This window comes from Oryzias latipes, chromosome 22 (genome assembly GCF_053564925.1).
Source record: "Oryzias latipes strain Hd-rR chromosome 22, Olatipes_Hd-rR_3.1".
NCBI lineage: Eukaryota > Metazoa > Chordata > Actinopteri > Beloniformes > Adrianichthyidae > Oryzias > Oryzias latipes.
The window spans coordinates 6,458,951-6,486,719 of record NC_136258.1 but is presented as its reverse complement, the minus strand read 5'-3'; the positions used below and the strand labels follow the sequence as shown (position 1 = coordinate 6,486,719).

General features: G+C 45.8%; 1 protein-coding gene across 3 annotated transcripts in view; it reads right to left on the bottom strand.

Moving 5' to 3' along the window:
* syne2b (spectrin repeat containing, nuclear envelope 2b) overlaps positions 1 to 27,769 on the bottom strand; it is a 129,444-nt gene that overhangs the window by 67,672 nt on the left and 34,003 nt on the right. For 2 of the 3 annotated variants that reach the window (XM_023951859.2, XM_078940797.1), the window contains exons 39-58: positions 25,643 to 27,689; positions 23,981 to 24,315; positions 22,336 to 22,480; positions 22,017 to 22,217; positions 21,635 to 21,894; positions 16,325 to 16,475; positions 15,997 to 16,152; positions 15,495 to 15,635; positions 15,156 to 15,332; positions 13,947 to 14,084; positions 13,685 to 13,870; positions 13,487 to 13,600; positions 13,137 to 13,289; positions 12,972 to 13,061; positions 12,743 to 12,871; positions 9,525 to 9,644; positions 8,596 to 8,664; positions 4,310 to 4,492; positions 3,028 to 3,243; positions 2,751 to 2,873 (exon numbers count right to left, since the gene is read on the bottom strand). In XM_023951859.2, coding sequence (XP_023807627.2) covers positions 2,751 to 2,873; positions 3,028 to 3,243; positions 4,310 to 4,492; positions 8,596 to 8,664; positions 9,525 to 9,644; positions 12,743 to 12,871; positions 12,972 to 13,061; positions 13,137 to 13,289; positions 13,487 to 13,600; positions 13,685 to 13,870; positions 13,947 to 14,084; positions 15,156 to 15,332; positions 15,495 to 15,635; positions 15,997 to 16,152; positions 16,325 to 16,475; positions 21,635 to 21,894; positions 22,017 to 22,217; positions 22,336 to 22,480; positions 23,981 to 24,315; positions 25,643 to 27,689 — 5,134 coding nt within the window. The remainder of the gene's footprint in view (positions 1 to 2,750; positions 2,874 to 3,027; positions 3,244 to 4,309; positions 4,493 to 8,595; positions 8,665 to 9,524; positions 9,645 to 12,742; positions 12,872 to 12,971; positions 13,062 to 13,136; positions 13,290 to 13,486; positions 13,601 to 13,684; positions 13,871 to 13,946; positions 14,085 to 15,155; positions 15,333 to 15,494; positions 15,636 to 15,996; positions 16,153 to 16,324; positions 16,476 to 21,634; positions 21,895 to 22,016; positions 22,218 to 22,335; positions 22,481 to 23,980; positions 24,316 to 25,642; positions 27,690 to 27,769) is intronic. The other variant, XM_078940799.1, reaches the window with a different exon arrangement.

The following is a 27,769-nucleotide window of genomic DNA, read 5'->3' as shown; positions in this document are numbered from 1 at the left end:
TGATCTTAGTGCAAAAAATGCAGTGGAATGTTCTTTCAGTGCCCTTGCGAATCGGAAGCCAACTTCAGCGTCGTTCCACCATCACTGACAGAGGGCTGAGAACATCCCTACATACTAAAGTTTTCAGATGAGCATGCTATATGCTTCCTGGACAGGTGAGCAGTAAATGATGACTTTACTTTTTTTTCGGATACTTTATTTATCACTCAATGGGGAAATTCTTTTCTGCATTTGACCCGTCCCTGGGGGAGTGGTGAGCTGCAGCTGAACTGCGCACGGAAGGCGGTAGTGTTAAGGGTCCTGTCTAAGGACCCTCAATGAGTGATATTTACTGCTTGCCATTGATTGCCATTGATTGCCCCCAGTACCATTGTTTCTTCCCTTCCGGGAATCGAACCCTGGATTCCTGCATGGCCTCTCACCTTACCAACCGAGCTACTCAGCCGCTATTTTAAACACATGTCCAAAACCAGTTAGGAGATGACACGGGCCTACCTTCTGCAATATACTCTTTTAAATGAGATAAAAAGTCTTTTAAAGAGTAAAAAATGCACACAGTGGTAAAACTGCACATTTTGAAGTTTGCAATATCGGCTGTAGAAACGGTCTGTGATGCATTCACATTGGGAATAGGATGGACCCTGCAGACCCTTAAGTTTACTGAGGAAGTGCAAAATGTCTTCCCACAGTTAGCCCTGACACATTTGGAAAAATAGCATTCCTGGCTCATTCCTGTGAACTCTGCAGTGCAAAAAATAACCCTTCAATGTGTCTATGTTTTTATTACAAAAAGAAGAAGTTATCATTTTTAGAATGTATTGATTTCTTTTACAGCCACAGCGAGTAATCCAGAAGTCTGCAGTACTGACAGAGCTAGCTTAAAACACATTTAGCATTCAACTGAGTTTTTTTTTTTTTTTTTTTTTTTTTTTTTTTTTTTTTTTGCATTCAACTGAGTTGACGGAACGAAATCGCAAACTTACCGTGCAAACTCCAAAATCTTAACTTGAATCTTTTCCAGACAAGCAAAATGAATGTTGAAGATTCATCCAACGGATTGTTAAAACAAAGAAAAAATTCGACAGTCGCCCGTCAAAAGTCTCTAGTTATCTGCACTTCTCCCGCTTGCCGACTCCTGCCCGTTAGTGACGTCAGCCACAGAGTTTTCCCTCCTATTGTGATCAACCAATCAGAAATCTTTATCCCTTAAGGCTGTGATGCAGTTTGAAATTCAAATCAGGTTACTGCAGGTTTGTGTGTAAGCATTTGTGTAGCATAATTAAAAATAAAAGTCAAAACCAGAAATGATTATTCATTTTCAAAATGAAGCAGCATTCAAATTGTGGGTGGGGTGATGACGTCAGTGCTATCTCCGCGTGTCCGGCTGCTAAGAGACACAGACATGCTAGGAGCAGTGCGGCCAGGCTTGTAGCTTTGTGTTAGCGGATGAGGAGAGGGCTTTTGGATGGTTATGCATTCCTGAAGATTGTACACATCTTCTCAGGACTAAGTGGCAGCATTTCCGCAGTCCATGGAAACTTCCCCCCGGACTAGCTTTGTCTTCGAACCGTCAGCCGGATTGCCGAAGGCGGAAGTACTGCTACGCAGATCTGAGAAACTCTAAACCATCATATGAATTTTTGTTTCCAGTGTGTCCAGAACAAAATAAATGCTGATGTAATTCCCACATATTTACATCCAAGATGCTCATTGCGGCATTGCAAAATCAGCGTGTTAAACAAAATGTTAAAACTTCCAATTTAACTTTAGTTATTTATAGAACAACTTTAGCAGAAAATATTAAAATAAGATAAAGATACTTTATTCATCTCAGCTTGGGAAATTGGGTTGTTGCAGCTTCGCATACAGGCTCAATACAAACAAACAAACAATAATTGACAAACAGGAAAAACGGGTCTTTGGATTCCCTAGAATATTTTATTCTTTTGGTTGTTTAATTTTCTGAGCTAGATGCTGTTAAGGAAGTTATTTTTACTTTTGATCATTCATTTCAGGTTCTGCAAACCACGTCTTCAATCACACACAAATGCAAGTTTTATTGATTCCTCGATGTAATATTCGACCAGAGCCTGAACACCTTTCTGTTTGCTTAATCAACCTCTATTGACTATATGAGAACTGGACTGAGTGACCCCCTCAGGAACTACCCGCTGACTCCAGGAAGCCAAAATCCCACAGACTTCTGTGGAAAAGGAAACAGTTTGTACTCAGTCATTCTATGGTCAGAACAACTGGTTTTGCTCTGCTACTTTTTAAAAATCTTCTCAATAACGCTACATGCTTTTTCATGATATTTCTTTTCTTTACGGTAAGTTATTCAAGTTATAAAGTGACCTTTCAAAGGCCTCAGTAGAAGTTTGTGGTCTCATGTCTCACGTACAAAACGTTTGATTGACAGGTATTGCACATAGTAGGCAAATGGTAAGGGTGTGGCCTCCAACAAGCTCACTCCTGATTGGCAAGAGTGGTTGCCATAGGAATGTTAACTATGATTCACATCAAATACTGCTAACTGATGATTTTTGGTTCCTACGACGACGTCCATGTAGCGAAAAATGGTAACGGAATTGACGTCCTTTTTGGAAGTAGGCCATTTTCTATGGGTCACACTCATTAGGTCCAGTTCTCAGGATCCATCCTCTGATGTCATGAAATTCTCAAATACCAAACATTTGATCCGTTATACCTAAACCATCTTTATGAATGCATTTAGGAATCATGAGAATTACCTTCTGTTGCTGCAGGCTGCTTTGTCTGAGAAGCGTATTTTGCGGCGAGGAAAAGATTTCCTGGACATCGCTGCTGCGCTTTTGCACCGTCTCAAGGGGGGGCTGTGTCTGGGGGAGAGAGCTCTAAGGTAAAAATAGGAAAGAAAAGACAGAAAGATGAAAAACGAGTTTTCTGCCGACATCAGCAGACATTTTTTTTGTTTTGTTCTAAGTCATGTAGAGGCATTAACGTTTGGCTCGTTTTCTTGCAGTCTGAAGCGTTTTAGAAGGTAAGAACCTGTTCTTCTGGCTCTCCGTCACAGATGTTTTCCTCGCCGTGTCCGTCCTGCAGCAGCTGCTGGAAGGACACCAGCTTGACTTTCAGGAGCTCCAGTCTGGAGATCAGAAGCTCGGCCGCCTCTCGCTGGGACGCCTCATGTGACTTCTGCAGGTCGAGAGCGCAGCTGTGCTCTGACAGGCTGGAGACCTTCACCTCGATCTCCTGAATCATCTCCTGAACATGACGCAGAAAGCCATTCTGGTTAGTTTCCTCTGGGTTTGTGGGATTTTTTTCTGTTGCTTTGCTTTCACAGCTGTGACGGTGATTCGTGTTGGCTTCTTCTCACAGACCTTTTGTTGACCTTTGAGTTCAGACAAACATACTGAACCCATGAGCTACAAACTCTTCAAAATCCTTCAGCTGTATATCTTCTGAACCAGGTGTTCGGGATGCACCACCCAAGCACACACTCTGCCTCTTTTACCCACAAGGACAATTCATTTTCTGGTAAAAGCCCCCGGACGTGTCTCGTTCATGAAGAAAAGCATCGGTGTTTGTTTAGACAGGAGGAGCTCAGGCGTCTGCTTTTCTATAGCAGCCGAGCAGAACGCCTGAGCTGAAGCTGGAAACGTTTTCCTTAAAGTCCCAGTAAGATTGTAAAAAATTAACTAGAAGCGGTAAGATAATGTGTTTATCAAGTATAAAAAGTAGTTTATTTTAAAAAGCTCATAAAAAAGTCCTATAAAGTTGTGTTGCAGTTTGACAACAAACATGCAACGAGACTCACAACAGCACACAACTGTCCATTTACTAAAGAAATCCAAACATTTTTCTAGATACGTTTTTACATTGCGTCAACTAAGTGTGGTTTTGTGTGACTCTAAACCACAAACAGTGTCATCGCTTGGATGTGTTGCTGAAATGCTGCAGGTTTTTGCTCTCAGCTCAAAGAGCAAAGCTGCAGTAACAGAACCGTCCATCCAATCCTTCAGCGTCTGGACAGAATCAGCCGCACACATCCTAGAAACGCTCAGGTGTGAGCGCTGCTGTGGAAACAAACACACCGCGTCACACGGCTCAGACTCTCCACCTTTGACCTTTGCTGCTGGGGAGTTGGGTTTCTTCTCACTGGCGACAGAAAGGTGAGCCTCCAGGGCACATGACCTGACCTGCCAGGTAACTGTGAATGAGCGTCGCTAAACTTAACAAATGATCGAAACTCACTCAGTTTCCCATAAAGACAGGTGACAGGCCACCTGTACACATGGGAGTGCCGTCATCCTGGAGGGGCGGAGCCTACCTGGTAGGTGTGGAGCTGCTCTTCTACGCCTTTCTGCATGGCAGCTCCAGCAGACGCCACGCTCTGCTCCGCTGTGAGCAGCCACAGCTCGAGCCGGTTCACCTGTTCCAGACACAGGTGGAGTGTAGCTGCAGGGGGGCGGGGCCTCGGCTGCGCCTCAGCCGGCTGCGGTTCCTCTGACCCCTGAGGCACAAGCAAAACACACTCTTCTAGATTTTGCTGCCCCCGGGCAGAGGAGGAAGAAGAGGGGGCGTCACCTGTCGACCTGCTAGAAAAACCTGAACCCTGAAAGTCATTTAACTGTCTGACCCACAAGTCCCTGTTCCCCTCCTTTACTTTTTCTGTCTCTGCTTCTGTGCCCCACCCACAGGTGACACAAAACACTTCCTGGAGCGGCGGCACTGCTCTGTGACAGAGGTGGAGCTCAGGTGCAACAAAGGCCAGTTGAGCTGAGGAAGAGCAGTTCTGAGAGTTGAAAGACGTGAGTTTCCTGCTCAGACAGGAAGCTGTACCTGTGCATAAAGGTGTGGTTTGTATCTTTAGGAAGAGGGCCTGGCCTTTCCCCCCGAGGATGAACTGAAGTCTCTGCTTTGACTCTGAAAGAGCCCGGTGAGCTTTCAGACTGAAGTTCTAAAGCTGCTCAGTCTGAGATCACGATCAGCTTCCCTGTGCTGATGCCTTCATCCAAACAGGAAGGTTTTGTGGATGTGAAGTTCTTGGAGGTTGAACAGAGCTTCATGGCAGGTGATATTTCTGTGGCTGTGATCCCTTCCTCTGAAAAAGTCTGGCCAAACAATCTGCATTCAGTCTGAGAAGTGAAGCAGTATCAGGTGAAGAACCAGCAATTTTCAAACGCTTTGTTGCCTTTTTAGAAAAGGAGAAACTGATTTGTGTGGCTTTTGTGCACGCATGCATCTGCATGATGACATCCATCTTGGTCTTTTTTTTCTTTTTCCTTTCGTGTAGGCCAGGACATTTAGACTTGTGTGTAAACTGCAGCATAAATCAACATTTCACAATAAGAATATGACATAAGCTCTAAAAAGATTTTTCTAATTTTTTCCAATGAGGTGAAGGAATTGAAAAAACCTGGAAGAAACAGCCAGAAGAGTTTCTTTTTCCTTCTTTATATTTGCTAGCTTTTGTCATGACTCATCAACACTTTGAGTGTCTTGTGTTTTTCTGAAGCTCTGTCTCTCATTTCAGCACTGATGCCTGGCCTTTTTTCCTTCTGGTAATCTATCACACACAAAAATACGGATCTGTAACGGGGGGGGGGGGGGATTTTTGACTTGCTTGTTGATTTCCCTCTTTTACTTCACTCTTTCTACCTTTAGGTTTTAGAACCAGCAGACACAAGCCCTCTTTGAGGTCAGACTCTGGGGTCGTTTCAAAAACAAGCACAGTGCATCTGTGCATCCCATCGTCCACACAGAGCTGCTCCAGCTTAAAGTGGAGCTTGAGGCAAAGGTTTTTACCTTCAGCCCATGCAAATGTTAGGGCCCCCAGTTCACCAGGGGTCCCAAAGGGAGACTCTAGACTTAATCAGAGGATAATTAAAGTTGGACGCCTTTTCGTTATTTTTAGGATCCATCTCTTCTAAGTTATGACAAAAGGGTTAAAATTGACATTCAACACTAAAAGACGATTTGGTCAATTTCCTTACGTTTGCTTTTGATTCAAATTAATTCTCCTATAGAGAACAACTTGAATGACACGGACAGAGTTTAATCATTATTGTTCTAACCTGAATGAAGAGGCGTCACCTGCTCCAGAAAAACATGTAACCCTTGTACTATTCTAGGCACTTTAACATTGGGAGTTGGGTCATCTAGACCCACTAGACCAGGTGGGTCAAACTCATTTTCACTGAGGGGCACATCAGCATAGGGTCTGTCCACAAAGGGCCAGATATAACTTATACATGTGACTAAATGTAAGGAAAATAGATGTAACTACTCCTTAATGTTAAATAACTCATTGTGTATTTATTATAACTTTTTAAAGTGACTATTATGGTTGCATAGAAAAACATATGTTTGCTTGTTACTCTAGAATAAATTCTTTAACATTTGATTCTGTCAGGTTAGGTTATATGGACAGTGTTTAAGTCCTAATGTATAGTTGAATAATCTGGTATTTCAAGTCCGATTCCCCCTAGATATGAATAAATACACACCAATTTTTATTTTAAGAAATTAAAAACTTTTATGCTCTCGCGGGCCACATAAAATGACATGGGGGCCACATTTGGCCCGCGGGCCTTGAGTTTGACACATGTGGTCTAGACAGTGCGCTGAACCTTTTTTCTTCAATGATTTGTGATCTTCACTGGTGTCCATGGATTACATGAAATCTTTCCACCTTTATCCACCTTTGTCATGGTAGGGAGAACACGTCAAAGTAAGGGTGGGGTCACCTAAGATAGAACAAGGGTTAAAGCACAGCCGGGTGCAGCGACCACAAATTTCTGTCGGCGCCCCAGCTCAGACTCTTACCCATGAGAGGATCCGCTACTGTTGAGATGCTGCCACATGTGTGTGTGTGTGTGTGTGTGTGTGTGCGTGTGTGGATGTGTGTGTGTGTGTGTGTGTGTGTGTGTGTTCTCAGTGCAACAATCAGGCTGTTTCAGAAAACAACGGTCCATTAAGGTGACAAACACTCGATTAATCACGCCAGTCAGATCAGCTCTTTATTAGTTCCACTGATGGAAGTGGAGGTGCACATGCAGATTCACTTTCACACACAGTCTCTACACTTTACTGCTGAAGGAGGCTCATTCATAAATCTATAATACAGTATAAAACACAGCTCACCAAATGTGGCCTTTCACTGAGTCATTGGTGACTCGTCAACATAAAGCTCCATGCTCCAAAAGTCACAGTCCAAACATCCGCCTCTCACACTAAAGTGTGTTCATCTTTGTGCTCATGGCTGCGTTTTCGACACACACTGCTCAGATTGTGGTGATCCTGCTGGCTCAGCAGTGCTTCATCTTTGCTCCTTCAGCACAGAACCAAACAAACGTGCGGATGAAAACGCTTGTCCACACTTAAACCAGTCATGTTTCTCAGAGGACGGCGGCAGAGCTTCAACTCCATCCAAAACCACTGTTGTCCAGACCCGTTTTTTGATCCAGAAATACTCAAAAATAAGGCACAGTGGGGATTTAAATACAAGTTTAGTAAAAAAAAAAAATGTTTTTAAAAGTATTTGAAGATAGCTTCTGGAAGAAAAAGCTGCTACCCAATAATCTGAGTCTGAAGAATCCTGTAAGGCTGGTTTCAAAAGAAGAGAAAAAAGATCATTCTAGCTTTACTTCAGGTGGCATGGAGGCCATCTTCAAAAGTGTTAGGAAATGTTCCCACAACTAGGAGACTGCACATCTTTGCTGGGATCTAGAGTCGGCCTTGGAGACGTTCTCGGTCGAGGCTGTGTCTACCGCGCTCTCAGACGCGGTCTGAATTCTGACTGTGGCCGCGGCGTTTGACAACGCTTCAGGTGAACTTGCTTCTATGGAGTCAGTGGAGCCCTGAGCACCCTAAAGAAACATGAGCAGGGTTAGAAGATCAGTCAGGTCAGTGGGAGGAGTCTGTCAGCTCACCACATCTTCAGAGGTTACCAGAGCCCCCCCCACCCACACACACACACCTTTACTGTTAAGAAACCATGTTACACAAAGTTACAAGCAATTCCTGTCTTCTGAAAAGCTGCCCTCTTAATTTGCTCTAAACTGTAAGGCTTGGATATTCCTCCACTGAGGGACAAATTAAGAGTTTTCTTGTCTTATTCAAATTTATACTCCTGCATCTTTAGGATATCTTCTTCACAATTATATTTTATAACAGAAAAAAAGGCTGTGGGGGAACTTACTACCAAAATCTGTAGCAACTAATTAAAGAATGTGTAAGAAAAACTGGTAACTGGTTTGGATTAACACATATCAGTAAATGCGTCATAACATTGTGCACCTATACCGTCACTTGTAAACACAAATGATCTCAGATTCTCACAAAGAGAGCAACTTTAGGAACTTTAGGATTTGCCCAAATACACCAAGGAGTCAAACCACCAACCACACACTGAGTTGACAAATGCTGTCCCTTCAATTCATAATTATTCACATTCTCACAAATAACAAATATCCCAAAATGTATAAAACACTTAATTAAATGTTAATTACAGTGTGTTAACATTTTGTTGCAACACTGAGCATTTTTGTTTTCTTTGGTTCTTGTAACACAGGAACCTGATGCACGATGCGTGTGCAGGTGTTGTGGTGTCACCTGTGTGTCAGCTGCAGCGAGTTCCCGCTTCCCTCCGGCTCCAGATTCTTCACAGACGGCTGCAGAAGCCTGACACCGACAGAGACACAAAACAGATTTGGACCAAAACACAGACCAACAAAGCAAATGCATCAGAATCCGCTCTGAAATGTTTAACACTGTGCAACACTGCCCTCTAGTGGAACCAAAGGCAGGACAGCAGAGATGCAGTCATGGAGGAAATAAAAGCAAACATCAGGACAGAGTAAAGATGTGGGTGTAGGATCAGAATCAAGTCTTAATGAAAAAGAAGGTGAAGTCAGAAGAAGTTAATAGGGTGAAAGAAAGACCGGGAGGATTGAAGCCAGGCAGAGTGACCCAGAAAATGTAACACCAGCTGAGCCTGGTTACCGAATGTTTGTCTGAAGTTAGTTGTCTCATATATTTCTGGGGAAAAAAAACAATCAATCTCTATTTTATATTCAGGAGTTAGAGTGGAGCCGGTTTTTTAAATAATTGTGCATTTCGTGGTAAAAGCCCCACATTTGGCATGGATTTACTTCAGAATCAACTCTGTGAAGAAAAGCTTGTTAGCCACAAGGAAATTCAAGATTTTAAAATATATATACAAATATGTAACATACATATAATAGTATTCTGTAGGTACCCCTCTAGTTCAAAGACAGCCCATATTGTTGAGGCTGGGGCAAAAAGACAGAATATTTTCTGTAATAATTAAGTGTATCTTTCTTTACAAATGGCCGCCATTTTGTAGTTTTTCTGCTTTTCTGAGACTGGGGATCCTAAGGTACATCCATCCCTAATTTGGTGCTTGTACCACAAAATGCACAGTTTGTCTGAAATATCAACCAAACCGGCTCCGTTGAAGGGATGCTCTGAGTTCTGTGGAGATCAGACGGAAGATTTCCCCTTTTTTTTTTTTTTTTTACCTTTGAGGGGGCTCCCAGGAAAGACCCGAAGAGCCTCCACAAAACGCTTTCTTCATCATCTTCCCCCCTCAGCTCCTCCCTGCCTCCCTCTGCTGCCCTCTGGTCCGCCCGGGCCGCGGCCTGACAGGGAGACAGGCGCGTGTGCACATCAACACTGGTTTTTAGGAACCCGGGACATTCGCCCCACAGAGGTGTGAGAAACCTCTCGCCATAAATGTGTGGGTTTCTTATCACGTGATGCTTTAACACACACCTGAAAACAACGACTAAACAGTGCTTAAGCCTTAGTCCCAACTGTCCTTAGGGGTGGATACATTTGGAAAAATTGGCAAATCAGTACGTGGAAAGCAGGTGGTCTGAATGAAATATGAAGGTTGTGGTGCGGCGTTCACGTGCGGTCAGTGACCTGTACTAATGACTAGTGAGGCTTATACAGCATCACCGTATATCATAAGGGCTGCACAACATTTACCACACAATGGTGCGTTCCATTGACCATGAAATTGCGCACATTGAATTTGGGCTAATAAAGTCGCCTAATGGAAACGGGAATATGTCTTAAAAAAATTGCATTTCTCGAGAAAAGCTTCTGTGCTTAGAGGAGGTGGTTTTTGAGGGGTTTAGAAGTGGACACATTTTGCAAAACTGCAATGGAAACACTTCTTTTTATGAAATGAGTCACGTGACCGATAACCAGATACCAGAGGTCCCACAGCGTCACACAGCTCATCAGAAGTTGAGCATGTCATGTGGAATTGTTGGATCCACAGCTCCTCTGGAAAACCACCAACCGCCATTTCCCAAAATGGCTTCATCCGCCGCCCCTCCCACGTGTAAGGAGCTGCCGCTCCACGGTCTGAAGAAGACGCCGACGTCTCCTTTGATAGATGATGATGAGCGCTAGTGACGCGGCAGAAATGTGAATGGATCTGCTGTCAATCAAAGTATTGGTCACATCCGTCGCCATGTTACGGAATGACTTATTCATTATTGTTTAGTGTTTTTTCACATAATAATAATTTAATGGAAACAGTGTCATTGGCTGAATGCTATAAAACATTCAACTCATTGTTTTGTTGTCTCTCTCTTTATTTTACTATCTTCTTACATTTTTTTGGCGCTTAACTTCTACAATTGTTCACCTATTTTAACATTCAAGTATTCAAATGACTTTTGGTCCTTCACATCCTTGAACTTTTCTTTTTCTATTATTATTATTATTATTATTATTATTATTATTATTATTATTATTATTATTATTTAACTTGTTCTGCCCAACAACTGAGCAATCAGATGAGCGCTGACGGCCTTTTGTGTTGGACAGGTTTCACTTTTACAAAAAGAGGTTATGAAGCTTCGAATGGCCAGGCTGTAAATTTGTATGAATGCCTTTTTTAAAATTATTTTTTGTTTATTTGTTACATTTTGTGTTTTAAGTATAAAAACATTTTCTTTTTATTAAAGGGGAGGGAGAGGGGGAAAGTGTGGGGGGGGCGTGGGGGGTGGAAGAAAATGAAATAAAGAGGGAGAAAGTGAGGGGTTACAAGTGCTGAGTTGCTAATTTGAATAGGTTATTATTTTAAGCTGTGAAACATTTATGTTAGATGTGCAAAAAGATAAATATTACATCCAAGCAGGAAATTCTGACACTAAGATGAGCGGAAGACATCTGTCCATCAATACACTGTGGGTTAGGAGGAGGGATGGAGCAGACAGGGAGCAGTGTGGCAGTGTGCACGTGCACGTGGGGGTGGAGATACGTGCACTCTGCCAAAGTGAACCATGTGATCATAAGGAGAACCAGATCCTACCCAGCCTGACCAGGAGAGATCTTGAACTTTCCAGGATTTTTGCCTCCATTGAAATACATGGGGAATCCTTGGTGCAGAAGCTCGCTGGTTCGATACCCAGCGCTGGCATTTTTCACCAAAATATATTTTTTGTTATTGTGCTGTTTTCACTTCATTTATGCTAAACTTTGATAATTTCTTTATTAATATTGTTTGGGGTCAATCATTACCCTTTAATTTTCGTTTTTATTCAGCAATATAACATTCAACCCTGCATTTGCTTTTTACATTTCTAGAATTTTAATGAAGTTTTGCACATTTCTATAATGGTACGTTCCATTTTCACGACGTCCCCTGAGGCGGCTGTACGAGCCTCAAGATACACCCGCACTCCCCTGAAGATGCAATCGCTCCTCCCTATGACCCTCCACGGGCCTGGACAACCCACTGCACCCATACAAAACAACACCTGTACGGGACATGTAACCAAGGCTTTAAATGCTCAGTTTTGCTGATTTCTGCTGCAAATCAGCAAAAAACGTTTGTTCCAAAACAGCTCTGTAAGAGTCAGAGAGAGACTCTGCTGTTTAGGTTTTATCCATTTATATGTACATGAGAAGACGCCTGCAAGGTCGGCCCCTTACTACCTGAAGCTGCAGGTGACCGCATGATGGCTCACTAATATCAGCCTTTCCTGTCAGACAGAACTGTTCCAGAAAATCCTCCCGAGAGCTAAAGTTATTTTGAATATTGTGGGCGACAATAGAAATTGGTCTCTCACACGCAGGGGGGGCATCTGCTTTAGTTTGAACCATGCACCTCTTCATCAGAGTAAGTCTAAGAATCCCTCAGAAGTGACGTCACGATGGATGATAGCTGGTCCGAGCGTCATGCGTGTCAACTGAAACAGCTGTTTTACAATAACATGCTAACAAATTCAGATTTATTTTACGTACGGATCAAACTCCAGTGGGCATAATCACATTTTCAATGCTTTTCAGATATTCAAAAGGAGGAAAAAAAGCAGGTTTTCCATTCAGTCCCCATTTAGAAAAAGATCTGCAGTTTAATGAGCTAAAAGAAAATAGTTGGGACTGTGAATGAAGCAGTGGCTCTTTGTTTTAACCAATAATGTTCCTAATTTAGACATTTTTAGAATTGTTAGGATATAACCACTTCCTATATGTTTAGCGCTGTTTTTCTTTTACAGCTTCGGTAAAGGAGACAAAGCGGAGACATGGACATGTTTCACTACAAGTCTGAAATTCTGTTTGGTCCTAAAGCTCCGGCTCATGTCTCGATTTCATAACCACAGGTTTTAATTTTCCTTCAGATCAAAGAGCTGCAGGTAAAGCCCTTTTCTGAGCGCGCATAAGCATGTAATTGTGCAGAATAGCCTTTAATGACGTGCAGATCTGATGTTCCTACCTCAGAGGTGTCTGGCTTCAGGGGCTGACTCTGTTGAAGTGGAGACTGCTCCACGGTCTGCAGGATGCCACCAGACCTCCTCAGTGGGTCCTCCTCAAAATGCGCAATCCTGATCTGGCCCTGCTCCTCCTGCAAAAGTGCAGAGCGGATCATGATGTGATCACACCGCTCAACACCGCTCCCATAAGACGGTAATCTCTGACATTCACACTGAAGATTTCTGTCTTACCTCGACGTCTTCAGTGGACTCCTGCGGCTTGGATGACGTCTTGGTCTGAACCGGAGTTTGAGGCTGCTGGATGAACAGAGCAGGAACTTTCTGCAAACCCAGAGGGACAGAAGGCTCAGAAAGGCCTGGAGTCTGTCTGTCTGTCTGTCTGAAGGAGTGACTGACCTTCTCCAGCTCCATCAGCAGAGTCTGCAGCTGATCCACGACTGTGAAGACGCTCAGAGTGTTTTCAGCTTGCAGCGGGAGACAAAGGCCCGGTTTGCATTTCTGGATCTCAGCAACTGTTCTCCTCATGGACTGAATCCTCTGCTCAATCATCTGTTCAGAACGACGACACGTGCAAAGCAACCATTCATGGACAATCGCCACTGAATCTTATGATACGCACCAACCTGGCTTGCTTTGGGTTTGCCTAAGACTATCACATCTAGTGCGTTCCAGTGAAACGCCGCTTGTGCCCAACACAGCTGAGCATGTCTGTGTAGAATGGAAGACCTGCATCTTCACGGCTTTACCTTCAGTCGACTCTCTCTGGGGCTGGGGAACGTCTCAGGAGAAGTTAGCAACATCTTGATGTCAGCCACTTCGTTCTCCATCTGCCTCACTTCCCTCTCAATGGCCTCCGCCTCCTGCAAAGACGTCAAAAGCAGAACTCCGTGGAATGTGACTTCGAAGCAGGAGAGGGATGAGGGTGTGCAGGAAGGAAGACTCACGGCGGCTGCGTGCTCCAGCTGATGCAGCGGCGCGCTAAAGCTGTCCTGCACAGCCGACACCTGAAGGCTGGCCTCATCCAGCTGCTCCTGCAGGACTATGGTGTCGTAAACCTGCGACATCTCCGTCAGTACAGAGGTGAAGCTCTGCAGCGTGGCTTGGATCTGGGCCGCGTCGTTCAGGACGATCTGCAATGCAGAGGAAAACGTTTTCACCAAAAGGTTTGAAACAAAAAACAGCGTAGAATGACGCAAGGGGGCAGACCTGCAGAGCGTTGACGTGGTTCCTCAAACATTTGGCCGTGGTGTAAGTGCACGGCGCAGCCAGCCACGTGCGCGCCTCAGCCATCCAGCTCTCAGAGCTGCAGATCATCTCCTTATGCTGTTGAAGCCATGCAGGAACCTGAAGAGAAACACAGACCAGAGGTTTGTGCTGCAGGAGACAGAGCTTTTCGCTCTGAATCATCATCATGGTGATTATGAATTGAACATAACTCAGTTGAATTCCAACTATTTTATAGTCCATGTTAACAAATGAGTTGGTCTTAAGGTCCTTCATCAAAGGCAAAAAACACGAGAATGAGCTAAAATATTACCAGTTGGTAAAATCCAATTCACTCCAGATCCTTTTAATAAAAGTAGACTGTAGATACTCTTTCAGTATCATGACCAGATTACATTGAAGGGTGTTCCATGTAATCCCTCTAATCAATGGGTGACATACAAAGCAAAAACTCCCCCTAAATGATAAAATAAAGACACCTCCTGCAGAACCAGGGCTCAGTTAGGGGGACCAGGCTGTGACCAGTTGGGTTTTAAGGGGAGAGAGCAGAGACACACATAAAAACACTGGGGCATCTCTTTAAGGACAGGAAAAGCAGTTAGTCATTGCGACGATGACAAAACTGGAAGCAAATGAGCACAAAAACACCAGAACAGCTGGAATAGGAGAAAAGATTTGTTAGAACTGCCACAATAAAGACGGACAAAAAATAAAATAAAATAAAAATATATGTCCGTCACTTTAGCAGTGAGAGAAGAAGCAGATCAGAACCATCACCATGATCTGCTACTTTGGTTTCTTCCTCATCGTCGTTGTCGTCAAGTTTGTGTCTTATTTGTTCTCATAGTCCTCCATGCCATTGAAAATGTTATCGTCACCCTCGCCATCTTTGTCATCATCGTGGCAGGCGGAAGCATCACTGACATTGGTTCTTTCCACAGAGGGTGACATCAGCCTCTCCACAGATGTTTGTACATTCATTTTAACTCCATTGTTTAAAAGGCTGCAGACAAGTCATCAAAAAAAAAAAACTCCAAAAGAGCAAATGATAGGAAGGGATAAACCTCTTTTAAGTCACAAGGGGAAAAGGATGGGATGGAACCCTCCAGTGAAGTAGGAGCTCTGAAGTAAAATATGAGGAGAAACTACAAAAACGTGTTAGACTCAGAGTCCAGCGTGTGCTGCTGTCACCTTGCTGAGGAGGGTGGTCCTTTGCTCAGCCTGTTTGGCCAGAAGGGAGTAGAGCTGCTGGACCTCAACCAGTCTCTCTGTGAAGACCAGCACCTCCTGTGGCTCCTCCAGATCATGCACAGCCACCTCCAGCGCTGCCAGACGGGAGTGCCACAAGTCCAGCTCATCCCAAACGCACTTCGAACGGACAAAAAGGGGAAGACATAACCTTCAATCCCAGCTGACACAATGGAGTACAAAAAACAGCCTAAAAGTTTTAGTGTTCCCGGTTTGGAATTGTGGATTGGACATAATAGATTTAGGATTATAGCTTTATAATAACCACTTAACAACACGCACCTTCTGTGTGACCTTTGCCTCCATCACACTGGGGCTTCTCTCCTCCAGTCTTCTCTGAACTGACGTCAGACCAGCATGGATGTCAGACAGCTTCACCCCAAGCCTGTAGTTTGGACCGCTCCTCCTCAAAACCTCGCCCACCTGGCAGACGCACACAAGTCACATGACAATGACGCTACAACAAGCATGCAGGCTACTTAGCCTGAATCGGTGATGCCGACAAACATTCATGTTCCTCCAGTCTGCAGGAAGCAGTAGGTTCCAGGAAGAAATGATCCAATCTAACGTTTTCTTTGCATTCCTAACGTACTTAGACTATAGGATGGACATCGCTGCAATAATGTTTTGTATTAAGTGTCCGAACACAGCCAGCAAGAAACCATACAGGCATGTCAGTAGACGGAAAATAAGGATTAAAATGACAAGCTCATCTCCACCTTAAACTTTCTCAGAGTGAACTTCTGTGTCCTTAAGGGGCCTCTGAACCCCCCACATGGCATACCTTTGATTCTATTTGACCAAGTGAATTTGTGACTTCCTGAAGTTGACTTTCAATCTCCAGCGGGACCAAAGTGTCATTGTCTTTGTATTTCATCTGGAGGCTCTCTGTGATACGTTGCAGTGAAGCCTTGTGTGCGTCCAGCTGCCCGTACACCAACTGAACGCAAGAAGAGACAGAACGCATCAATAAACAGACGTGGGGGGGGGGGACCCAATATCTCCCATCAACAGTTTAAATATGAAACTTTGGAACTCATTTGTTTCTGGTGAGCACACTCACAAACAGCTGCCAACAACTTGTCTGAAGGTAACGCTCAGCTGAGTCTCACCTGGGTGCTGCTGTCCTCCCCTTCGGCCAGTAGGAGGCGACCTGCGGCCTCCATCCAAGCACTGACAACCTGCAGATCTTCACGGACCTTCTCCCTGTCCGCCTGCTCCTGCTTGGCTGACAGCAGCGCCTCCTTACTCCTCTGCTTCACACTGACAAAGAAAAGCACAGGAAACACGCGTGAACATCTTATTGTAATCATTAGTGGAAGCAAGAACAGATTCCTGGCTGTAAATGGAGACATGGATCGTCAGTGAGGCTTTTTCTGCTGGCCTCAGTTTAGTTAGAAATGTTCTTTTAGAGATCAACCTGTCAGATCTTCCATTTATTAGTCAAATAGTTAAAAAACAGGATTGTTTCAAAAGTATTAATATAAATGCCACTTTAACAGCCTGGTGGGAATTTCTCAAAATATCAAAATCATCAATTCAACCGTGCAAAATGACACCCATCTGGAACAACCCAGACATCCTCATAAACAAAAAAATTATCCACTTCCCAGCTTGGCAAGCAGGGGGCATAAAACAACTAGAGCACATAATTATTGATAGAAGATTCATAACTCCCCAGGAACTTCAAGACAAACATGGAATATATAACTTCTTGGAATATCAGCAACTTAAATCAATTATTACTAAAAAGTTTAAATACAGAGACAACGATTTAAAGCTACCAGATGTAGTTACCACTCTGATCAATTTCTCAATGAATAAAACTCTCTCCAAAATATACAAACTTTTATGTAATTTAGATAACAATATTTCACTTCCGACAACAAAATGGGATGCGGATTTGAGCATTAGCACAGATGAAAGTTTTTGGTCAGAACTTTGTCTAAACACCTTTAAAATGACAAAAAATCCAAATCTGCAGCTAATCCATTTCAAAACTCTTCACAGAATTTACTACACTGGACAGAGGATGTTCAAGATGGGTCTCAGTAACTCAGACATTTGTCAGCACTGTGACAGTAATCTACCCGACAATTACATGCATGCACTATGGTTCTGCACGCCTGTCCAGGCTCTCTGGCAGCAGGTATGTGCCGATCTATCAGTCTGGCTTAAGGTTTCAATCACAGCTTCACCGTCACTTTGTGTGCTTGGTGACATGAGTGCCATCGATGTAGAAGGAGGATTAGGCTCTATCATTTTCATAACTCTTTGCATTGCTAAAAAAACTATTTTAATAAATTGGAAAAGCAAAAAAAATATAAATATAAGTCAACACAGAAATCTGCTGCTTGATCATATCAGCTTGGAAAAAATGTCAGCCCAAAGTTCAAGTAACTTTGAAAGAATTCGGTCTCTCTGGTCTCCCATAGCTAACTCCGTGACTTAGGGGGTGGGGGGGGCATGGTCGTCGCTGCTCCTTGCCCTTCTGCCGTGGGCCGGGGTGGGGGTCGGGGCCTCCGGTGCCTGGCCGGGGGTGGTGGGGGCTCCGTTGGTCGGGGGGTCGGGTCCGGCGCCTGGGTGGGGCGGCCTGGGGCGCTGCGTGGTCCTCTGGCCTTGGGTGTGGGGGTGCGTGGTGGGGGGGGTGGGGTGGTGGTCTGGCTTGGCTTGGGGGGGTGGTCCCTTTGCCTGTGCTGGGGGGGGTTGGCGGGGGGCGCTGCTCGGGGGGGGGGGCCCAGCGGCGCTGGATGGGCTTCCCGTCTACACCTGGGGCTGGGATCGGCCCTTCCCTGGCTCTGGGGCGGGACGGGACAACCCTCTTGGGGCCCCCGGTCGCTCTGGGTGTCATCCGCTTCGGCTGCGGGGTCTGGGGGTGGGGTGGGGCGGGGGTCTTGTCGGCCCTGTCCTGTGGGGGGGCATTCTGGGGGAGGGGGGGGGGCACTATTGGTACGGGGCAGGGGGGGTTGACGGGTCGGGGTCTCCGCTGAGGCCATCTGCGGTTTCCCCGGCCGGTTGGCTGCCTCGGTCCCGTCGAGGCCTGACCAGAGCTCTTCTAGGGCCGGCGTTTGGGGGTGGGGGCCTGGGCTTGCTCCGGGGGGGGCCGGCGCTTTCTGGCTCCCCTCTCTCTGTGTGGGGGTGGTGGTGCTGGGCCTGGGGTGTCTGCGCCTCCGGGGGTGGGGCCCCGGGGCTGGGTGGGCCTGGCCCCCTTGCTGGGGGGGGGGGGGCGGGGGACGGCTGTTTGACCACCGGGGGACAGTCTATCATCTGTCCCCAACTTACCCCCTTCCTCATATAACCTCATAATAGGGTGAGGGGGTGGGGGGCTTAGCCTGCGATGAGCCTTGGGGGGGGGGGGGTTTACTAGGCAGTGACCCCCCTCCTGTGGTTGCCGTATGGAGTGGGCCCCCCCTCTTTCGGTTTTATTTGCACCTTAGACATGTAGGGCCCTTGGTAGGGGGGGTGCTTGGACATCACTGCCAGCAAGCAGCGGATGTCCTCCTAGCACCCTACCCGCCAATTTTAACCGCACCTTAGACATTTAGGGCCCCTTGGTGGGGAGGGTGAGGGGACGTCACTGTGAGTAATCAGGAGACGTCCCCTTAGTGCCCTACCCGCCAATTTTAACCGCACCCCCCTTAGTACACACACCCCTCCCCCCTCAATATATACATCCCAACATAAACACACACACATGCACACACACACTCTCTCAAACACACATACACGCACACACATTTTGCAAGGAAGGTGGGACCTAGGACCATCTGTCCCCTGCCTCTTCCCTGGTGGGGGGTACGGGCCCCTTTGCAACGGCGGCTGTGTCCCCGGGGTGCTGGCTTCCTGGGCCCGGCGGTGCTCTCTCCGCGCGGTGGGGGGGTTCACATTACATCTGAGCCGGGGGTGTTCGTGTCCCTGGGGGGCGGGTTCTGGTCCTTGCTCCTGAGTGCTGGGCCCCGCCAAATTTCCAACTGTGGCCGAGCCTGGTCGGGCCATATTTACAACACCCCTTGTGGGCCCTCTTTTTTCCCCGGGGTTCCCCCCTCCTGGGCGGGGGCGGCGGGCCCCTGCCTCGCTCCTCCCTGGACCAACCGTTGGCCGGGCGGATGGCTGCCTGGAGTGCGGAGTGGGTCTCCCTTGGGGGGTCCTGGCCCGTACCTGGGGTTGGGGCGGGGGGATGCCCGGAACTCCTGGGTGGTGGTGGGGTGCTCGTCTGGGGCTGTGGGCGTCCTTCTCCGGTGGGGCCCTGCGTTGGGTTCTCCCGGCGCGGCGGGGGGGCTGCTCTCCTGGTTGGGCTGGGGCGGCGCCCTCTTTCCCTCCGTGCCTCCCTGCTCTCTGGCTCTGGGGGCCTTGCGGCGGCCCTGCTGGCCCTGGCCTGGGTGGCGGGCTTGGTCGCCCGGGCGGCGGTTGTTCCCTGCCGGTTCCCGTGTGGTGTTGGGGGGAATCCGGCTGCCGCTGCTGGTGCGGTGGGGGTCTTGGGGTGGGGATGGCTGGGCACTCTCCCTCCTTCTTTTCACGTTCCACCATCCATTTTAGAAGAACATAAACACTCACCTGAGCACAGGTGTCAGCTCAACAGACTGAATGACTGAAATATTTCACACTAGTTGGTTTTAAGGCATAAGTATGCGTGTGAACACTATCTGTTTTGTGTACATGTCGACAGGTGGACATTTTTGCAACTAACAGGTGTGTTTATAACATTTGAGTGTGTGTGTGGACAGGCTCCGCCCCTTTTTTTTTTGTTTGTTTTTTTTTACATTTGAACCTTACCATAATGATTAACAACCAGTAAACTTGTTGCTTTATGCTGCTTCATGGTCTTATCCCCCTTCCCCTCCTATTATCACCCCCTACCCCCCCTCTCTCTAACGTCCCTCTCTCTTCTTCCCCTCTTTCCTTTTCCGTCCGGTCCAACACCAAAGATTTTCAGACATGTTTGAAATTAATAAAGTTTAGCCTCAATTACAAAAGGGGTTTATTCAGACATACCTTTGGTTTGTCTGAAGATTAATAACCCCTCTTGTTAAAGTAAAATATGTCCAACCCAAGAGGCCCTCAGCTCTCATCTGTCTGCCTAGCTGTTGGACAGGACAAGTTAAAGAAAAAAAAAAAAAAAAAAAAAAAAAAAAAAAAAAAAAAAAGAAATGTTCTTTTAGTTGTTTTTATTTTCATAAATATATCATTAAAAGGACTTTTAAACCCTGTTTCAGCTAGCTTGTGTTACCAATGTCAGAATGTTTCTGAGGCCTTCAGAATCCACAATTGGCTGCTGTGAGCAGCAGAGGCTGATTGTTGCGACCAACCAACCAAATTTCATTTCTGTCACAAAGGCCACCAAGACGGCTTTATACCTCATGTCTCTGCTGAACAAAAACCACTGTGTTCCTCGTGATTAGTCAGGAACCGATGAAGCAGAGCAAGTTCATCTCATTCTTTCAGATTAAAAGTCCGGGTGTCCAGTGCTTCTGTTCATTGCTGCGTTGTGGCATTGAACTCGTGGGACGGATCAAACAAATGAACTCTATCAGAATAAGCTCACTGCATGGTAAAGTGTGGGTGTGGTCAAAACAGAGGTGTACTTTTACAGTTTTGGTTACATTTTTGAGTGTTTGACACGGTGGCCCCGAAGGGCAGATCCCATCAAATCCCTTAACACAAAAACACATTAAAAATCATAACAGATTAAAAAAGAAACAACTAATAATAAAACCAAACATAAATTTTAGAAAAACAAAAAAACAAAACGTATTTCCAAAAAAATAAAAAACAAAATAAAAACAAAAGTCATTTCCAGAAATCAAAATGAAATGTTCAAAAATGAAACAAATTAAGAAACTACTAAATTAGGTCTTATAGGACTTTTCTGATTGGTTGATCGTGTTTGTTCCCCTTCTCAACAGGAGACCCTTTTTTATAGCTTCAGGCCACACCCACTGCAAACATTCAGTGATGCTCAGCCCCTCTTCACCACAGTTCAGCCCAAATATCCTTCTGCTTTCCCTCTTCTTCAAAAGTTACAAGTCTTTATCCAATCAGTGGAGTCCTATCAGACCTGCCTTTTCCGGTTTCAGGTCACATGGTTTAGGAACGGTAAACGGTTGATCTGAGGCAGCAGTGCCAGCGGCTACTGCGTGATGTATTTTAACGTTAATAACACAAATATTTGACATTTTTCATTCACTTTCTTAAACTTTTGAGTCAAAAACTATTTTGTTAACTTAAACTAAAATATATATATACAGCACTTCATATCACACTCCAGAACTGTGGGGCTGTCGCCACATCAAACACAAGCCATAACTCGTGGTACACAATCTGCCCCAAATTCAGTAAAATGGTTTAGTTACCAAAGCATTCATTTAGATGTGAGGTTACCGTGCTGTAAATGAAAACAGAAACTGCAGCTCAGACAGCCTCACCTGCTGTATCGGCCCTGCATTCCTTGCAGCTGCTGACAGACTGGGATGGGAGGAGCTTGTCCCAGGTGGGCAGGGACACCCAACAGCCTGGCTGTTCGCAGTTCCAGTCCAGAGAGGGCTCGGTGTTCACAGTCCACGCGCTCCTGGTACTGCTCCAGGGACTGCAGCCGGTCCTGCAGGTCCTCACTGGAGAGCTTGGAGCCGTCTCCCTCTGGAAGTTCTGCCTCCACTTGCTGCAGAATTTCAGAGGCTTTCTCCAGCTGAATGAAGAAATTCACAAACTTTTGTCAGGGATCTTACACTGTTTTAGACTTACCTGAATGAAAAGCTCAGGTAACATAACTAGTATTGTCTATTTTACTTTGTATTTAGATCCTCTTACACTGTGAGAGACGCTAATCCATTCAGAGACTTTTTGTCTGCTGCGAGCGGCCAGCTCATTCGAGCAAAGACGCAACTCCAGCACACGCCTCCGTACAGCAGCGGCGTTGGTCTCCCTGGTTCTGCAGCAGCTCTGATGTGGACACCACTCCCTTAGTTCCCCAAAACGCCTCAGCAGGGCCTCCATGTCTTCAGACAAGGCCTGAACAAGAGAGCCTCCAGGCAGTCAAGGCTTTGTGTTTTTGTTTTGTGATCACGTTATAAAGACTGGTTTGTTGAGTCAAATAAAAGAAGACAGTGGGTGGCAGTTGTGTGCATACTGTGAGTTGTTCCTTGTGGTTCGTGCTGTCAGCCAGACAAGTCATCTTCTGAGAGACCAGCTCTAGCAGACGTTCCTCTGCAGTCTTGACTCTCAGGAGGATTTCTTCTTGGGTCTTGGTGTAGTTTGCGTGCTGCTTTGCACAACTACGTGAAAGAAAGATGTCATGGTTGTACAACAGAAAAGCTCAACAGATACTGTATGTCAATTTAGATCAGTTAGCACTGCGGTAACATGTAAGAAAAGGTCACAGCTCTGAGACCTAAATGCAAGTTTTTCTGCAAAATCAGAAGGTGGCTGCACAGCTGCATTTTTACACACATTAGGAAAAGGTGACCTGGTGATTTTTTGACACCAGTCAGATGCCGCCTGGGCACATTTGGAAGTCGCGTGGTGGCAGTTTATTGAAAGGCGGGTGGCAGGAAGGCAGCAGCCCCATAACTGACTGATAGGAGGGTTTTTTAGGTACCCAAAATCGTCTGATATTTTGCCAATTTGGGACTGCCACGCCCACCGTCTGATTGTTTGAGATCTTACAGCAGCAGCGCGGACACTCCACGAGGGCTGCTGACATTGACCGGGGATCCGGCGGTGACCGGATGGTAATCCAGTCACCGTGGGTCCAAATGGGGAGATGGCTTTGATGCTTTTTATCTGATAAAGACTCGTGCTGTGGTTGGACCGCTTGGACCTTTGTTTCTTGGGCGCTGGGGCTTTGCCCTTGCTGGGTTTGTTGGAAGGCAAGCTGCCTAAAAAATTTTTAATTTGTAAACTGACAAGATTAAAATGTGTTCCTTAAAACCTAAGTGCAGAATGACCAGTGGTGCAGACAGCCTGCTTTTTATAAACCCCCCAGCTTCCAGTCAGTGGCATTTGATATGGATGGCTGCCATCCATTTACACATCGTCCAATCAGAGCTGCTGCCGGCGGCAATCTGGCAACCACAGCCCTGTGGTCGCCCAGCTGCCACCTGGTTTCCACGCTTGACTACCGCTTGTCAGCATTCGTGACCATGCCAATGACTTTCATAAAGACTGTGCTGCGGCAGCCAGTCTGAAGGTTGTATATGTGACCGTAGCACAAGTTCTTGTTTTCATGACCTCATCTCAAAAAGCTACACAAAGAAAGTAAAAAAAATAAAAAAAACGTTGCTATGGAAAAAATGGCTGCACATGAAGGAGTGGTTAGCCCTCTTGCCTCACAGCAAGGAGGCCCGGTTCAAGTCCCGGCTAGGGGACCTGAAACTGAATGAGTTCCTGTGGATCAAGTCAAAACTTCCTGACTTCCAGGTTTCTGACAGCAGGATTGAAGAGGAAATGAATTCCTTTTAAAGTGATCATAGGTTTTGAATTCCTGAGGGAAGTTTTATCGGATCTCCTGATTAATCCAAAAAGTAAAGCTGTTTGTCATCAGCACAGCAATTGAAATGGATGCTCTGTGATAATGTTACATCATGGAAGGATGTCAAATCTAAAAACTCCTGGACCAAGAACAACACTTGTATTTGTGCAGCACACCAATATTACCTCATGTTGGTTTAATTGTTTTAGGTTTCCTCAGAAAACGTTAAGGGGACATGGATCTGGAGGACATTTTCTGAATACCAGTGGATGTTTGTTACAACCTGTAATCTGTGAATCTTCACCTGCTGAGACTCTCCTCTTTCACGTGGCCCTGTGCCTGGAGTGTGGAGCTCCTCACCAGGAGATGGCTCACAACAGTTTCGTGCAGCAGCTTCAGCTTTTCAGGGCATAGATATTTGCTGGAAGCTGCACAGTTCTGGAGCTGCTCAATGTAGGTCTGGAAGTGCCTCTCAAAGGATGTCAAAACACGCTGGGTCTCCTTCAGAAATTCACGGCACGGTCCAGTGGGGCCCTGCGGGGGCAGCAGTGAGACCTCCGTGTTCCGCAGGAACTGATCTGCATCACTAACAGCATCAATAAAGCTGCTCAGATGCTGCTTGGCCTGCCAGATACACTCCTGAAACAGAAGGAAACGGTTTCACTGATTCACCATGAATGATTTCAGCTTTGACCAAAACATGAGGAACGCATGTAACAACAGCTCTGTGATTTTCTGAAAAACCTGCTGCTGCATGTTGATGTTCTTGTGAGCATAAAACGTCATGTCATTTCCATGTCTGGCTTTCAGGAAAAGATTTGTACTGAACTTTTGTACTGTCACTTTTTTTCTTTCTTCTTTGCTCCTTTTAATGCAGCCTAAGTCAGGGTTTTCCTGGGAAACACTTTTAGTACGTCCTAGCATCCAAGGGTTTTATTTACAGAACTGATTTAGGGGGCTTCACTGAGAAATAAAATAAATAAGGCAGCAATGAAAGGAAAACAAAAAAAGAGCAAAGAGAACGTTTTAGGCTTAAAAAAGAGAGCACTAAAAGCTTAACCACAGTTGCCCTTATGAGATTCAGGTGAACAAAGGTCACACCTGTACAGGAAACGCAGGTGTTCCGCTTGAAATATCAAGGTCATAGACTCTGAGCCCATTGAGCAAAAATGGTCATGCATCTTTATCTTCTGCCGTGCTGCATGTGACCGGTCATAGAGAACACTTATACAACACGTAAGGGTAAGTTAGGGTAAAGTAGGTGAGATGCAGACGTGCTGTACAAATTTTCTTTCTAAATATCTAGTGCAAGGCGCCCGTTAGTGCTGTTTGAGTGATAAGTGTGTGTCTTATGCTTGCACCCCGACTGTTACAAATGAGGACATTAGAAAATCAAACTGGAGTTTGTACGGTTATCCTACAGGGGTCCCAAGAGAACTTATCTATCATGGTACAACCCATCCGTGTGGCATTGGCATGCCATGAATAAGCACGTTGTCGCACATTACTAACAACTAGAGTGTTTTATAGCGTATCATCATCCGCACATCACAAGTGCATTTGACGTACATTATTCTTACAAGTACATCACCGTACACCTACCACGCACACTAAAACAGCATGTTTAATTTTCATGATGTCCTTTAAGGGGACTGTGCTCCCCTTAAGCTCAGTGGCCTTGTCGTTAGAGTGTCCGCCCTGTAACTGGAAGGTAAAAAATGGGACCCAATGCCTCCCTGCTTGACACTCAGCATTAGGGGGTTGGATTGGGGGGGTTGAACCACCAAATAGTGCCCGAGCGCGCCTCGTCTGCAGCTCACCACTCCCCCAGGGGATGGGTCAAATGCGGAGAACAAATTTCCCCACTGTGGGATAAATGGAGTTCTAATTGTTATCTGTAGTCGTTTCATGCTTTTCCTTGTCAGTGTTTATACAAACTAATACTTGAAAGTAAGTTCAGGCTTACCATCCGTTGGTCACACTCTTTGAGGACTGCATTCATCAAACCCATCAGCTCTTGAGACTTTGGGCCTTTGGGCCGTGCTTGTTGCTGAAGGACTTCCAAGACTCTCATTCTGGACTCCACAACCTTTTTCAAACGCACGACTCTCTGGTATTCACGGTCAATCAGCTTTTGATTTGGTTTCAGTGAGGGGACATCCTGTAGCTCTTCAAAGGTGACAGTGAGGAAGTTCTGAGTGGCTTCTTTCTCTAATTGAAAGTCCATGTCTTTCAGCACCTCACATGTGATGAGTCCTATGCTGTTTTCAAGAGACGTCTCCCAGGTTCTAAGTCTCTCCTCACTTTGCTTGAGCCTCTGTTGCTCCACAATGAGCTGTGAGGGATTCAGATCAGGAGAAATCCTCTGAAGTTTGCAGCCAGCTTCCCTACACAACGTATTCATCAGAGGAAGTTGGATCAGGAGTGTCTCACACATTTCCTGCAGATCCCTGCTGTTGTCTTTAACTTTGCCATGAATCTTCTCCCTGAGTTCGTCCACACACTTCCTTGTGTTCAGGTAACTCTCATGCCCTCTGGCTTTCATTTCCAGGCTAAGGATTTTGCTCTGAAGGTCAGAAATAACAGAATTCAGTTTGCTTGTCTTTTCTTGGGAAATCCATGGGATGAGAAGGTCAATTTGGGACTTGTGCTCCAGCATCATGCACTTTAAGGATTCTAAAGCTTGCAGAGACTCTTTTGTGATGGGGAACACATATCTGCAGAGGTCCACAGACATCTGTCTCAGGCCTTTTTCAACAACAGTGAAGTGCTTCTTCCTTGAATCTGTGGTCTGAATGAGCTCCTCCATTTCTTCTTTATTCAACCTTGCTCTACTGATGATGCCTGCAATGTTTTCTTGGAGGTTCTTTATCTTGTCGAAAAGCTGACAAGCCTCTGTCGGACTGAGCTCGGATGAAATGTCCCTACTTGTCATAAGAAGAGCCTCACAGATGGCTGCCTGCCTCTCTGCCTCAGTGAGGGTCCCTTGGATCTGGTGAAGCCTAAGATTCAGTTTGGAAAAACTCCGGAGCTCAGCGTCTGTGGTTCTTGACACTTCTAACTGTAAATGAGCCACAATCCAGGAGTCCAGGTCAGCAATTTGCTCAGAAAGCTTTTCTCTGGTCTGGAGTGCAAACTCTACATCTTTTATGGCCTGGGACAGCTTTTCAGAGGTGGACCTAGAGACTTCCTCAAGGCTGTCCAGGGAAGTTTGGATGATGGGCACCTCTTCTGCTTGATCCAATGATGGAAGGAGATCCACAACTTCTTCCACCAGAGTCTCCAGCTGGTCCTGCTTTGTTATCACATCAGACTGCAGCTTCTTCAGATCCCTGAACTGCCAATGAACTTCTTCAGGAAGAAGAGGCACCCTCTTCCTCTTGCACTCAATGTCACACTCAGTTTTTTTGGCCCAGGTAAGGCCATCACTCATCACAGTGAGCACTTTCTCCATGATGGGGTTGCTGTGGTTCTTGGTCCGAGAAGAAACCGACTCCTCTATGAAGTGAAGCATGTCTTTGATCTCCTGGAGCCTATCATGAATATTCTTTGATTCATACTCCCAGCGTGAGCTGACCAGCAGCTCCGTGGACAGCTGCTGGAAGTGGAGGTATTGCTGCTGGGCTCCTCTGACTTTGGCATTTGCTTCCATAAGCTGCTGTGCATCCTTCCAATTCCACTGACCATCTGAGAAGGACATGCTTTCAAGAGTGTTCTTGGTCATCTCCAGGTAGTCTTGTAGACCTGACAGATCCGACAGGAGACTGCTGCTCTGCTGAAAGTAGACATTGGTGTGTTGAAGAGCGTGCTCCATGGTCCTCTCCAGAGATGTCCACTTTTCCTGTAGGCTCTTCTGCTCCGTCAGGACAGCTTCTCGGTCGGACGTGTTGAGATGAAGACACAGCTTCGTGCTGGTCATTAGCAACTCCCCGAGAACTGCTCTGTTTTCCTCCATGCTCCTCTGTAGAAAGCAAAGATGCTCCACCTCCTTTCGGCTGCTCGCTTGTGGAGACCTGGAAGAAATATCCACACTGCAGATAAGAACGGAACATCAAAAATGTTCAGAAGAGGAGAACTAACATTCAAAAAAAAA